Here is a 13,900-nt window from a genome sequence, read left to right as displayed (position 1 = left end):
CTTGAAAAATGCACACGGTAGAGTCCTCGTGGACTGTGGGGTTTCAACAAAACTCAGAAGTCCGGCTGAAATGTTAACTGTAAAAATGTCTTCTTCAAATACAAAACCGTGCATAGGAACATAAACATGGTCAAGGAGTAGTTGTATTAAACCATTTAACCAATCAGAAGCCAGGGCTGACAATTAAGCATTTTGTTGCCATGTAACTAGGGAAGTGCTTCTCCTTTGCAAATCAGACCTGTCAAAAAATACATTTATAACTTTTTTTTTTTTAAATGTCTTTTACAAATAAAAAACATCACAGCCGTATATAGTTTAAAATGTATTGTACGTGTAGTTTCTTCTTCATTGGTGGGGTTATGTGGATATCGCACATGTGCCATGAACAGACGACAGGAGGTTTCTTCTTCTCTGTCCCTCCCGTCCACGCCGCGGCGACACCTGCTCGCGTCCCTTCTGCAGTCGACAGTAAAAAGAAGCCAGGAAGAACAACGTGTTACGTTAGCATAAACAGCTAGTTCAGCCGTGTGTGTGAGTGTATGTGTGTGTGTGTGTGTGTTATAAGCTCCGAGCTTGTGCAGCTGTATCATCCCACAAGCGACCCTCTCCCCAGCGAACGGGCCGCTTTAGGTACGTTTTCAGCTCAACGGAAGCGACAGACGCCGGTTAGCAACGCAGCTAATGGTAGCGTTTGGCATTTCGTCAGTGAACGTTGCCCTACAAGAGCAGATGGGAACATGTCGACCTGGCTAATGCTAGCAACGGGGAGCTAATTGCCTTTCTCTGAAGCTAACGTTAGCAGCCAGGGCGTAAAGTGACATGACAGCGAGTAACACACGTGTAGGGGCTGATACGGCATGTTGTTGCTTCGGGTTAGCAACGTTAGCTTTCCCTCTCCAGGTAGCCGAATGTTAACGAGCCCTCTGGACACGAGCACAGCTGACCTATGTGTTCTGGGCTTTTCTAAATGTCCGACATGGATTCACACATCATGACACAGTGCGGTGGTCCTCCGTGTGTCTGTGGCAGGGCTGTGTTCATGTGAGATTGTACTGTCATGTCACCGGCCTGCTACATTCAGACCCTCAGGACATGTGAATTAGAAACCAGCTGGACTCGTCAACAGACTTGGCTTTGTTTCCGGTGTCTCTTCTGTTATGTCAGCCACAAGAAAAGTAAACTTAGCCGAACATTGATGTGTAATCACTGCATCTACTGTAGGTTTTGCATTGGCTGTAGGTGCTGTGCATTTGTTTTCTTATGGTACCATTAATACTGGCCTCACAAAACCAGGATCTCCAACTTGGGGTTTTTCTTATTTTTTTAATATAAAAATAATTTTGCCTGTTTTCATAATATATTGGAAGAAATGAACCTTTCATGTGTTCTTTTCCTGTGTTTTATCCTGAAGGTCACCTCTCATCTGATACAGTGACGCTGTAGCACCACTGCCAGTTCTGTGACCCAAGAAAATAATGTGCTGCAGCTGAAGATGGGTGGCAGCGGCTCCAGATCCAAAGGATTTTGGCCTTTTTCTGGCTCAGTTAGTGTGGAAGACCCAACCAAAGATGGAAATGAGCAGCCCCTGGCCAGAGTTCGAAGTTTCCGAGGCGCAACGCCTTGGGTGTTTACGAGACGAAGGTAATTAGCGGCCTCGGGATCACGTGGGACCATCGAACATATCACAACGATTATAGCGGACTGTTAAAACGTGATGTTCTTATTATCACGATGCCTCACAAGATGAATGCTTATATTGACATTTCTACAAAGTGAAAACAGTATTAGGTTACTAATTTTGAGTGTTATCATTTTGAGATTAGTTTGTAGCCTCCTGTCCCCTTAGCGTCCAAAATATTCCAGAGAAAACTCGTTAAATTTTGACGTGATAGCATTGTTTGGTTCCTGCAGACGTGGTGTTGCAGTAGTGGTCTTAGCTCTCCCCTCATACACCTCTGTTAACCAAGGGGTATTTCCACACTCATAGCTGACCTGTTAGCTTACCGTTCACCCTGACCTTTCAAAAAACAGCACTTTACCCACAAGAAAACAGCTGACAGTCCAACAGAGCTGAGGCTTCAGCAAACTAAGCAGCTGGTTGTTGTTTTTTTCTTTGCTCATGGGTTTGTGGGCTTGACATCCAAACACCACATTTTATTTTTGTTGTGGTTGTGCATACTGGCTCTCGCGTTGAGAGCAAATGCAGAATGTGCACAAATGTTTTTTTCCGATTATGTAAAATGATTCGGTCTTGTTGTATTGCCAAGCCTTGGCTGTGCAGAGTTTTGAATTCACTCGGGCACATTATTTAGATGTATAATAATGTTTTCTTCTCTGCTGCAGCTCTTTGTTCTTTGATGAAGACGGCGACTTGGCCCACGAGTTCTATGAAGAAACAATTGTGACGAAAAATGGACGAAAAAGGGCCAAACTGAAAAGGATTCAAAAAAATCTAACACCTCAGGTAAGGGAATTAGGAATCTAAACTAGGACTGTATTCACCAGTTCTTTGTATTATTAGTCCAGATAATTTGAATCTCTTGTTTTGTTTCAGGGAATTATAAAGCTGGACCACCCATGCATCCATGTAGATTTCCCAGTTGTCCTCTGTGAAGCATGACAATGTCTGAGGATTGTCTCAGACGAGCCACTGTGTCAACTCCGTCCCGTGGTTTTCCCTTCAGCTGGAAGCCTGAACCACCTTTTAAAAAACACATGATCTCTTGATATATTTGATGCTCTTATGTGGACAGGCAGATGCAATGTTGCTGAGCCTCTGCATGTGATCTTTTGGCTTGTGTTCAGACACAGAATAGGTCACCGGTGGGGACGTTGAAGGGTGCCAAGTTGGCAAAACCTACTCAGTTTACAGATCATGGTTTGTGTGCATGTATGTGTGAATGTGTGTGCAGACACAGGTAATCGTGACAGTCCTGGAGTTGTCGCTGCAGATAGTTTTTCTGGTATGATTCACTGAACTCTAGGAGTTCAAGGAGAATGTAACCAGTTCTCTCTCCTGTCACAGTATATATAGAGCAGGAACTTTTAGCTGCACACTTTAGATTATTGACACCCTCATGACTCGATTTATCATGCATGGAACAGGATCAGCTTATCGGTAACATCCGAGGGAGTTGACAATCAGCTGCCCAAGAAATCTGAAGTGGATTAACGTCATGGATGGACTGGCTTCAGTGACCTCCGAGCCTCACATGTACACAGCAGCAGCAAGAGATCCTGTCGTTTTCTTTGCTGCTTCCGCATATTATGTTTCACTTTTAATTTATTATAACTTTTTTAATTACAATTTAAAATGCTGAATTGTGTCATGGTCCTTTTTTTTTTATATCCATACATTATCACTGAACAGCAGTAGAGTGCATTTAGTTTGCAAATCATCAAGATCAGGGGGATAAAATCTAAGGATGTACTTTACATATTAATGGCCTATAATGACTTTATTTGTACCGGTGCAGATTATAGTTACTACACACGTCTGGCTGTAAATGCCTCAGGACACAAAGGTCGTGGGAATTTTCAAGGGAATTAGAGCATTATAAGCAACCAGCAGAGAGTTCACATACCACAACTGAAACAAGTACAAATTCAATTGGCAGATTTCAGCAAATATACACACTTGTTTGACAAATTTTTCCAGGCTCTCTTTCATCATATACATATAGTGCATCAACACCATTCATCATTTGACTAAAGCCTCTTCCTTGTATTGAAGGATTTAGGTGTGAAAGATAGATAAACTAGTAAGTTACTTTTAAACGACTGGAGACCACTATTTGTAAAATATAAATCATATTTTACTGTTTAATAATTATTATGTAAAATAATTGTATTTATTTAATCACATCAGGACTATTCAAATACTTTTTATTCTGTAGGCTGTAATGAATAAACAACCTCCCATCTTCAGTTTTGTTCAAGTGACAGCAAGTCATTTTTAATACTAAGTGAAATGCAGGGAGTGTGAGGAAACCGATTCATCAGAATTTAATGTGGTTAGTCTTTGTATCAGAATTATTTAATATGGCTATAAGAGTCTTTTGTAATGGCAGATAATTCAGCTTTTTGTCAGACGTTGTAAACACTAAAATGAACTGACGCCAATGTTGTGGAAATAATGCTCCCGACCTCCACCTGCGATGACATTAACCACCTGCAGAGGAAATTGCGAAGGCGAAACACTGATTGGCAATGTGCGTGTATTTGTGTGTGCTAATGAAGAATGGATGAGGTGGAGAGAAGTGAAGGCCATCAATTTCCATGTCTCCATGAGAAAGTGGTTTCTGTAAAGCCGTCTCTGATATTGTTCTCCTCAGAGGATAAACAGGACTGTGCCAAAATCCACTCCACTTTATTGCTTCCATGATATTAATTTACTCTGCACAAGTCCTCTGGCTGAATTCTTCTATCAGTTGTGTCTGGGGGAGACATGGCGATACAATTACTTTTTGTTGTTTACTTTCACAAAACTGTAATATTATGCAAGGCCATGAGGTGAATTGTGGCATTAGGGTTAAATGAAAAGATCTGACTCAGCAAACTGCCCATGGTTTGGCTTTTCTGACTAAAGTCTGGGCAGGTTTTGAGATACTCACAAAGACCACTGTAATCTTTTATCTTACTAGCAAGAATGTGTTTATTATTTTAAATTCTTTGTAGAAACCTGCCATGTCTAAACAACAGCAGTGAAATCAAGAGGAACTGTTGATATACCAACATAGTCTTCAGCAGAGAAATCCACAAATTAATCATGGGTTAGGGTTAGTAATCATGTAATTTAAGAAATGGTTTTAAAATATATGATTTGTCAATAAAAGTAATTAAATGTGTTTTATTTGTCATATGTTCAAACAGAGATCTCACAAAATGTCTTTTCAAAGTCATTCATTAACTCACAAAGGATTGATGATCCCATTTAGTTTAACTTACGTTTATAAATAAGCTATATTTAATTTCTCAGCTCTTGAAAACTGTATATTTGTGATTGCATGAGTCATAACCAATTATCTAAGAATTACGTAACTTCACATAGGTTTCAATTAAACCTGTGTTTAGACCCAGTGTGCAATAGGAATAAAGCAGCATTGACGTGTGTTGCTGTCACAGTAAGAAAAAGTTATGATACCAAGCAAAATTTAACTTTTAAATACATTAATTATTTGAATTCTAAAACAATTCTCGTGTATTCGATGCCAGATTTCCTGTATCTTACATGATTTTAAGTTTGTGGTTTCAGTCATAAAATATCATGAACTATTTACTGTGCTGTCTTTGGTGCTTCCACAGTCTTAATCTGAAATAACTAATAAACTGCAAAAAAGCCTTGAAATACAAATACTTTGGTTTTGTGTGCCCTGTTAGTTACATTAAAGCAATCTACTTTAAACAGTATATGTTTTAAATATTTCTGATGATGTCAGAGAAGCAACAGCCACTCTCTCTGTTGAAAATGAGAGGTTTGTAAAGTCGAGTTCAAACAGAGGTGGAGTCTGCTGGATATTTAAAGCACTGGTCAGTGGTGGATTTCAACACAGCACGAACAACTCTGTTGCTCTCCTCTGATGAACAGATACGATAATGTAGCAGAAGAAAAAGCTTTACCTGACCACATCCTGATCTCGATCAACTGGAACAGCCCAATTCATCGGATTTCACCCGGAGAGAGGAGAGCACGAGGTTGCTGGTAAGATACATTATTTGGGAACATCAGATTTAAAAGGAAAGTCACATTATTAGGAATTATACTGTTGACTCATGAAACGCATTGTTAACTCTTACTCAAGCTCAAATAAAAATGCTGCAAGCAACTTGCAAGACGAAGTGACTCTCCTCTTTTTAAATACTCCTATTATGAGCTTCCTCAAAAAAAGAAAGATGTAGGTGATCTGGAGATTCTCTGTTTCTGTAACAAATGTTTTCTTGAGATATGGATAGATTTATACAGATTTTTCAGTATTGAATCGTTAAAATTGGAACTGCCTGGACCAACTACAGTAAAATCTTACTTACACATGAGATTCAAACAATCCAAATTCAATCCCTTATGTAATTGTGTTGTCTTTTATGTGGACCCTGAGTCTTAAAAATAAATGTCATATCATATCATTCACCCTCATAATGTAAAGTCTAGTGCTCTATTCATTCTTTTATATGATCTTTTTACATTAAGACTTTATCAATCAAACGTTATAAGTTATATAACCACCTTTCATATAAATCAAAAGCAATTCAAAGGGCTTTTCAGGTGTTTGACAAAACATAGGGTGTTGACAATGAATTAAAATGAGTAAAAATGTCAGTAACTAGAAACTAATACATACAAAAGCGATCGATATTAGAACAAACAACAATAAAGGAACGTTAAGATGATACAAATATATAAAAAAATTAGAAAACAAGCAGTAAAAACAACAAATAAAGAAAAAAATACAAAGTATGACATAAAATAAATTAAACTAAGACATCAAAAATTCGCATGGTTAAATGAGTGGGGACCAGACCAGAATAAGTGATGGACATCTTCTGCAACCACAAAAAGAGCAAAACACATCAACGTCCTACTTATATCTGTAGAAAAAGTTTGCTGGATTAAAAACAGGAAGTCACTTTAAAAACCGCAGCTCTGGTTACATGCGTGACGTAACAGGAGTGTGTGTGTGTGCGGAACAGTCTACTTTGGCCTTTATTTGAGGGGGGGGTCGAGTTGCACTATTTACCCCCCCACACACATTTCAAGATAGAAAGACTACATTTAAAAATGGGGTTGTGATATCTTAACTATCTAAATTGTGTGAATGTTACAGATAACCTCGATTTATGTTTTTTTTTTTTAAAAGCCCCAAAACAAGTAAGTGATGTGTGTCGTCACGGTGACTGAGTGGGTGACTGAGCCTTTGTTGCTCAACCCTCCGTGGGTCTGCTCAGTGTGATCCTCGATGTCAGCTCCGTCTGTCAGCTCCGTCTCCCACCGACATGGATTCGAGCTGAACCGCGGCCGGTACCTTTCACATGGCAGGGCCGTGGAAAAGTCAACGATCCGACGGTTACATGCGCGGAAGTGGAACTAGCACGCGTCGCCCTCCTCATCGGAACAGGTCAGACTGGAGCAGGAAGCAGAGGCGAGCCGCTAGCTAACGCAGACCGTTCACTTTCAATGAATCTGTTAACAGCCAACGTGACCAAGTTAGTTTCACACAGTCTGGAAGAAAAGCAGTCTGCAGCGAAGAGCTTGCTGTTTTTATTTGACCCTCTTTCCGCTTTCATTTCCGCTATTTCTCGAATCAACAGTTACTTCCCCAAACTGATTCCAGAAGCAAAATGAATTATTGAACTTGTGTCAAACAGGAAGCTGATGACTAAAGCATACGTGGTAATACTGGTAACGATCAGCTCTTATCATCTTTTCAATGATTAGTGCATTTTATTATTTTATCTCAACAGACAAAATCCTCACCAATGTTTGTCACAAGGACCTGGTGAAGAAATAAAAAACAATCAAGGAAGACCATAAACATAAAAACATAAACATGAGTAATATATATATTAATGTGGCTATATATATATATATATATATATAATAAAAACTGTTGCATTTAATGTCAAGAAGTTTAAACTGAAATAACAGGAGACCTTTAAAAAAATACATCTCACAAGTGGATGCATATCAGATAATTATTTCATATAATTAAGGGTTATAATAGAAAAGGTCAGTCTGGGTCCAATTGGCGAGTGGTGAACTTAAGTTAGTAAATGTGGAGGGATCCCCCCAAATATATAGACCGGGGGAGAAAGGGGATACTTGAGTTAATAATCTTTTTTTTTTTCTGCAAACCAAAACTCCTCGACCTTGGGGGATCTCCAGACCACAGCAGGGCCTGGCTCAAATTGTGGATGTGGTTCTATGCAACTTCGATGGTGTCTAGTAGTCTCTGTATTTGATTTAAGAGTTCTTAGTCATACTATAGGTTTACACAGTAATGATATCCCAACAATATGTATTAAGTACCCTATCAATTCCCCCATTGTTGAAATACTTTGCCTGAAAGTCAGTAAATATTACCTGAACGTCCACCTACAGATGTTATGTTTCATATATTTAACAATTGTGACATCATTAGAAAAAGTGCTGTATCCCTGCATCATCTGTAAATATATTTGGAACAATTTGTGGTTTTTAATTTAGGCTGAATTTAACAAAACTGCCTTCTTTTTCTAGAGAAAGACTAGAGAAGGAGAGAAGTCACCATGGAGGCTGTATTCCACTCTCCCTTCGCTGCAGCTGGCCAACTGCCTTGGCTGCTTCTGACTCTGTTTGCATTATGGACAGTCTTATGTTCAGCCGACGTGAAGCAGACAAGATGGCCATTATATTCCCACAAGCCATTTCTTCTTGCCTGGAATGCCCCAACACAGGAGTGTGCTCCGCGACATCGTGTAACTCTGTCTCTGGAGCAGTTCGACATTGTGGCGTCTCCCAATGAGGGCTTTGTCCGGCAGAATCTCACAATCTTCTACAAGGAGCGCCTCGGCTTGTATCCTTATTACAAGCGCGATGGCACTGCAGTGAATGGAGGTCTTCCACAGCTCGCCAGCCTCGCTCAGCACTACGAAAAGATGCCCGGAGGTGTGCAGAAGTACATCCGTGAGCCAGATGCAAAAGGCTTGGCTGTTATTGACTGGGAGGAGTGGCGCCCACTGTGGATCCGAAATTGGGATATTAAAGACATTTATCGAAGTAAATCTCGTGAAATGCTGGCCAAAAAGAATCCTGAGTGGACCCCAGATCAAGTGGCTAAAGTCGCACAGCAGGAATTTGAGTCGTCAGCTCGTAAGTTCATGCTGGAGACTTTAAAGTTTGCCAAGAATCTGAGGCCCAATCAACTGTGGGGCTTCTACCTGTTTCCAGACTGTTACAACCATGATTACAGGATTGGACTGAAAAACTACACAGGCCGCTGCCCCTCAGTGGAGATGGCACGCAATAATCAACTGAACTGGTTGTGGATGGAATGTACTGCATTCTTCCCGTCCATATATATGGGCTCGGTACTACGCTCTTCAAACTACGGGCGTCTGTTTGTCCGGAACAGAGTGAAGGAGGCGATGCGGCTGGCATCTGTTGGGGATGGATTAGCAAATCCTGTGTTTGTTTATACCCGACCTACGTATATGAATCAGATGACACTTCTAAGTGAGGTTAGTTCACCAAGGCAATAATTAATCAAGCACACAAGGCTTCATAATCTGTTGTTGTGTTCTTTTGTGCTCATTGTATGAGTCACCACTGAACTGTGTCTGTAAATGTTTTGTAGATGGATCTGGTCTCCACCATCGGTGAGAGCGTTGCACTTGGAGCCGCAGGTATAATCTTCTGGGGGGAAAGCTCCTATGCAAGCAGTGAGGTAAGTGAACCCTCTCTATTCGTTTTTATACTTAATTAAAGCTTTCAGACATTGAACCCCGTATCATTTACTGGCATTATCTGCAGGGGCTCTGTGAGAACGCAAATGTCAGAGTGAGACGAATTTGTCTGGCCAGCGCCCTAGTAAACACTCTGGAGAATGTCCACACGCGCCCTTGTGAGAACGCAGCAGGAGATCCTCTGCAGCAAAACAAAAACATGTGATCCCGCAGCGGGATTTATAAGTTACATCCTGCTTCCTGCATGCTGGGCCACCACTCATTTCAACACTCCAGAGATTTCTGTGTTGAAATGTGTCTAAGGAAAACTCTGGAGAAAGCCCTAACCCAATTGTTCGGAGTTCATGTCTGAAAACAGCTTTATATATTCATTAATTTAAAATGCACAGTGTGCAGCTCAAACATAAATGCATTTGATGCACTATACCCAATTATATCTGCATTTGTTTGATGCTGAGCAGTTTAGTGATTAGAGGTTTGGGTGTATCTTTTTTTTATTTATCCTCCAGGAGAGCTGCTCCATCCTAAATAAGTATCTTCAGGGACTCCTGGGCCAGTACCTGCTCAATGTGTCCACAGCAGCAGAGCACTGCAGCCAGGTCATGTGTAAATCCCACGGTCGCTGTCTTCGCAGAGTACCAGACAGAGACGTGTACCTCCACCTCAGCCCCTTAACACACAGCATCACCAGTCAGGGTGGCCAGTTAAAGGTTACAGGAGCACCTGGCCAAGCCGAGCTTACACTTTACCACACACACTTCCAGTGCCAGTGCTACCGTGGGTACAGGGGTGAGGCTTGTGCTCTGAAAGAAAAAGGGCAGAATAGAGCCTCCTCTGTCTTCGGGACCTGGCCCCTTTGCCTTTTACTCCCACTAGGATTCCTCACTCTGCTACACTGAGGAAACACAGGAGCCCAAACCCCTAACCTGCGTCTGTCAGCTCTGAAAAGAACTCAAACTTCGTGATGTAGAGGTGTCAGGTTACCCTGCACAAGTGACGGTTAAATCCCGTCATCACTCGTCTCGCACTATGGCAGGATCTTTTCATCCCAGCACACAGGCCATCTAAAAGTAATATTTCTGTCTAACACGCTGCACTGGGAGATCTCCAGTCTTGGTTCACCTCCTCGAAATTATGTCCTTCAATCCGTTTTGCAGCTGATGAACTTGCATCGAATTATGTCACAAACCAAATCCAAATATTAAGGCTTTTGCCAAGCTCCATGCTGGCCTTGACCTCCAGATTGGACAGTCCCTGCAGAAACAATTACAGCTTAACTTTTTTTAATCCACCTGTACTTTCCTATGATGAACACAACAACATGATGCCTAACCAAATGTGTGGAAACAAATCATCATACAGTATTTATTAGTTGTTGGTGCAACAAAATGGTACTTTTAGGTATTTTGCCTTTTCACATTGCTGCCCAATAGTTTGTATCCGTTGATGAATCAAGTGCTGTGACCTATAGCCTAAAGATGGACGTATTAATAGTACATTATGATGGTGATAAATTGTGGCAAATGTAGTCTTAAATCTCTTGATTATCTTTGGCTCATTGAAACAACATGGCTGGACCTGCCTGTTTCAGTTTTCAGAGATGTGCCTTAACCGGGCTCCAAATGCTCTTTTACTTTTGTTTACATGCTGTGATCAATGAGGGTTGTGAATTAGTGCGGTGATGTTCATCTCAGCCCCCTTTGGGCACAATGCTATGCTAATATAATTAATATCAATATCCATATTGCGTACTAGGTTTTTTTATTAATAAGCAAAATGTGCATAAAAAAGGGAGGCTGGACATTAAATACAAACAAATGTTGATATTTGTTTGAAGAAAATGGTAACCCTGACGGTTACTGTGAAAAAGCTCAGCATCCAGGTAGTGTAACATTTGCCTTATTATTATAATTTTTTAAATATTTTTGTGGCATTTCATTTCTTGAGGACCGACTGGAGGTCTATCAAATACGACAAGTATCATGTTAACGCATCCAGTATAAATGCAAGAATATGTTAATTCTCCAGTAGTTTGTCTTGGCCTCAACACTTTAGCAAGGAAATACAAGAAGAATAGTGTGTTTATGCTGAAAAGAATATTGGCTAACGTGTGGTTATCAGATATAATATCAGCTTCAGTATTGATAGGAGTCAGTGCACAATAACCAGTTTTACTGCGTGTAGTGTGTAGCTTGACTTGCTTGCATTGCAGCTTGTGTCTGGGTTGCTGCCAGTGACGCTGTGTGGATGGAAACTACTGTCGGTACATCTTCATCTTCTACTAGACTTAAACTAGCAGAGCAGTTTCATATTTATACAGTAGCTGTTTGTATTTATTCTGCTTGGCAGTGCTCAAAGAAGTATAAAGGTACCTAAATTTGTGAGGAGGTGGGAAATAACTAATATGTTTTACTGTTAAAATAAACTGGAAAATGGAGAAACACAGAACCAGTATTGCAATACAACAGTTTATGTATGCTGGACTTTTGAAATTCTGCACTTTAACTGATTCTAATGCATTAGGTGAAAATATGTATGTATGTTTTGCTGCAAGCAGGACATCACAGTATATAAAGATGTTTTTTCCATTTAATGTTTCATGTATTGGCTGTGAATCTTAACCGTTGTTTGTCTTTAACTCTGTTGTGTGAAAATAATCTAATAATTAATTTGTCATTATCTTTAAATATGACGTGTAAGATCATTAACACATTAACTCTGTTTTATGGTAAAAAGATAGAAGAAATTTGTCACCCATGTGCAATGCTGATGATGTTGCCCAGCAATTCTAGACTGAAATGCCATGGATACCTCTTTACATTTTAATATCAGGCTATGAGGGTAAAGGAAGAAGTGCATTAAGCATCCACACTTTATTGTGCTCTTTAGCCTTTTCACTATTAGTACATTAAACATATAGTGCCAGCCATTTGACTGGGATAGTGTTTCAAACTTTGAATTTGAAATAGTATTCTCCTCTACCTACTACCTATATAATGCATACATTTAAATGCACTCCAGTCAGAAGTAATATAACATTTGTTGAGTAAGTGACTTAAAACGGAAAAAAATGGAATGGGCCTTTTGGAGACATGTTTATAAATATCTTTTTATAATGTTCTTCTTGATTATTTTATTTTGAAAGGACAGCCTTTCAGAGTAACCTTTAAGTATCAGAACACTCCAGTGTCTACAGACTCAGGAGAAGGTCACTGGTATCTGGGAATTGCACCGCTCAGCCTCCCCTGAAAAGTCTATTCCAAGGTCCTTGAAGAGAGGCTCAGACCAATTGACCTCAGATTTAGCAGGGGCAATGCAAATTTGGATCATCTACTCCTCATGTGTATTGTGGACTTGACAGAAGGCATGTGACTGTGTCCCCTGAGGGACCCTGTGGGTGCAGTGCTGGTTGCTAAACTTGCTGCATGACACAAATCCTGTCTTTGATATCAATGGTCAGGATTTAAGGACACAGCAGGGAGGAGAGTGTCCAGTTTGCGATTCTCAGAATTATGTCACTGCTCTCTTTCTCCTGGGCACCTTTTGTTCGTCTTGTTTTTTTTTTGTTCGTTTGTTTGTTTCCAAATGGGAGGAGACCCTGAATTTGCTGCAGGGATTAATATCCCATTCAACCTGGGACCAGATCTTGATCCTGTACCATCCACCTCTCCATTCTAGAAGCAGCTTTGTCTCATTGTTAGCAAGGAAATGACCTTAAAAGCCTTATTTTGCCAAAGTGCAATGATGTTATTGTTTGAAACCAAACTGGAGCCCAATCAAAGGGTTTTGTACTTACAAGCAATTAATAATATCCTTTTTACAACAAAGAATTTCAATATTAAAATGGGTTTTAAAAAAAAGAAAAAGTATTGTCCTGTCTTTCTTTTATTCCTGTGAACAGCATGGAACAGCTCATTAAAAAAATCGTTATAGACCGTGGTGACATGACACAATTACACTAGACAATGCAGTGCAGAGTATTTAACGTGCATGTTCATTGTGGTTGTTGCAGAGAGTTCAGGGACCTTATGGCTGTGGAGGGAAAAACGTTTTTTGTTTCTTGTGGTATGAATGTTATTTTTAGCAGAAACAAAAGATGTATAAAATCCTGCATTATGTCCAACAGTAGATAGCACAAATTTACAATTGTAATCAACATACTTATTTTTGAGGACGATTAATCAAGATGCAGTGCAAGACTAGTTTGTACTGAGATATAAAAAAAAATTGACTATATAAAAAAATCATGCATTTTGGTAAATGGTCTAGATGGTCTGTATTTATATTGCATTGTTCTAGTCCTGATGACCACTTAGTGCTTTACAATACAGATTTACATTCACACACACATTCATACAGTGCATCTACGTGCAACACTTTATTATTATTGTATTATTATAGATAGGGGGGGGGATTCTTGTGTAACAGTAAAGGTAAAATATTTGTTTTAAAGTATTATATA

General features: G+C 39.9%; 2 protein-coding genes and 1 long non-coding RNA gene across 5 annotated transcripts; 2 read left to right on the top strand and 1 right to left on the bottom strand.

Moving 5' to 3' along the window:
* Positions 1-6: 6 nt before the first annotated feature.
* Positions 7-6,722, bottom strand: LOC118102576. The gene is made up of 3 exons (XR_004694718.2): positions 6,519-6,722; positions 5,620-5,698; positions 7-456 (listed from the first exon to the last, which is right to left on the bottom strand). It is a non-coding gene; the product is annotated as an uncharacterized LOC118102576 (long non-coding RNA).
* tusc2b (tumor suppressor 2, mitochondrial calcium regulator b) lies at positions 474-4,847 on the top strand. Its single transcript, XM_035148852.2, has 4 exons — positions 474-630; positions 1,412-1,641; positions 2,344-2,464; positions 2,555-4,847. Exons 2-4 carry the CDS (start codon positions 1,493-1,495, stop codon positions 2,618-2,620), a joined length of 336 nt encoding a protein of 111 aa, XP_035004743.1. The 5' UTR covers positions 474-630; positions 1,412-1,492; the 3' UTR covers positions 2,621-4,847.
* hyal2b (hyaluronidase 2b) lies at positions 5,490-13,304 on the top strand. Of its 3 annotated transcripts, none has more exons than XM_035148790.2 (4): positions 5,490-5,701; positions 8,234-9,213; positions 9,330-9,419; positions 9,948-13,304. In XM_035148790.2, the coding sequence occupies exons 2-4, from the start codon at positions 8,263-8,265 to the stop codon at positions 10,335-10,337; spliced, it is 1,431 nt and encodes a 476-aa protein (XP_035004681.1). In that variant the 5' UTR covers positions 5,490-5,701; positions 8,234-8,262; the 3' UTR covers positions 10,338-13,304. The 3 variants fall into 3 exon arrangements, with proteins under 3 accessions (XP_035004681.1, XP_035004674.1, XP_035004688.1); XM_035148783.2 differs by lacking the exon at positions 5,490-5,701 and adding an exon at positions 6,973-7,112; XM_035148797.2 differs by lacking the exon at positions 5,490-5,701 and adding an exon at positions 7,061-7,200.
* The last annotated feature ends 596 nt before the right edge of the window (positions 13,305-13,900 follow it).

The sequence above is a fragment of the Hippoglossus stenolepis genome, chromosome 3 (genome assembly GCF_022539355.2).
Source record: "Hippoglossus stenolepis isolate QCI-W04-F060 chromosome 3, HSTE1.2, whole genome shotgun sequence".
NCBI lineage: Eukaryota > Metazoa > Chordata > Actinopteri > Pleuronectiformes > Pleuronectidae > Hippoglossus > Hippoglossus stenolepis.
Note: the sequence above shows the minus strand (reverse complement) of the source record. Positions and strands in the feature narration are given on the sequence as shown.

What these genes read in the sequence shown, in the direction of transcription:
- tusc2b (XM_035148852.2), top strand. Translation starts at nt 1,493, where the DNA reads ATGGGTGGCAGCGGCTCCAGATCCAAAGGATTTTGGCCTTTTTCTGGC. An exon ending in TGGGTGTTTACGAGACGAAG is followed by an intron (nt 1,642 to 2,343) that starts GTAATTAGCGGC and finishes TCTCTGCTGCAG; the next exon opens with CTCTTTGTTCTTTGATGAAG. An exon ending in AAAAAAATCTAACACCTCAG is followed by an intron (nt 2,465 to 2,554) that starts GTAAGGGAATTA and finishes GTTTTGTTTCAG; the next exon opens with GGAATTATAAAGCTGGACCA.
- hyal2b (XM_035148790.2), top strand. Translation starts at nt 8,263, where the DNA reads ATGGAGGCTGTATTCCACTCTCCCTTCGCTGCAGCTGGCCAACTGCCT. An exon ending in AGATGACACTTCTAAGTGAG is followed by an intron (nt 9,214 to 9,329) that starts GTTAGTTCACCA and finishes AATGTTTTGTAG; the next exon opens with ATGGATCTGGTCTCCACCAT. An exon ending in GCTCCTATGCAAGCAGTGAG is followed by an intron (nt 9,420 to 9,947) that starts GTAAGTGAACCC and finishes TTTATCCTCCAG; the next exon opens with GAGAGCTGCTCCATCCTAAA.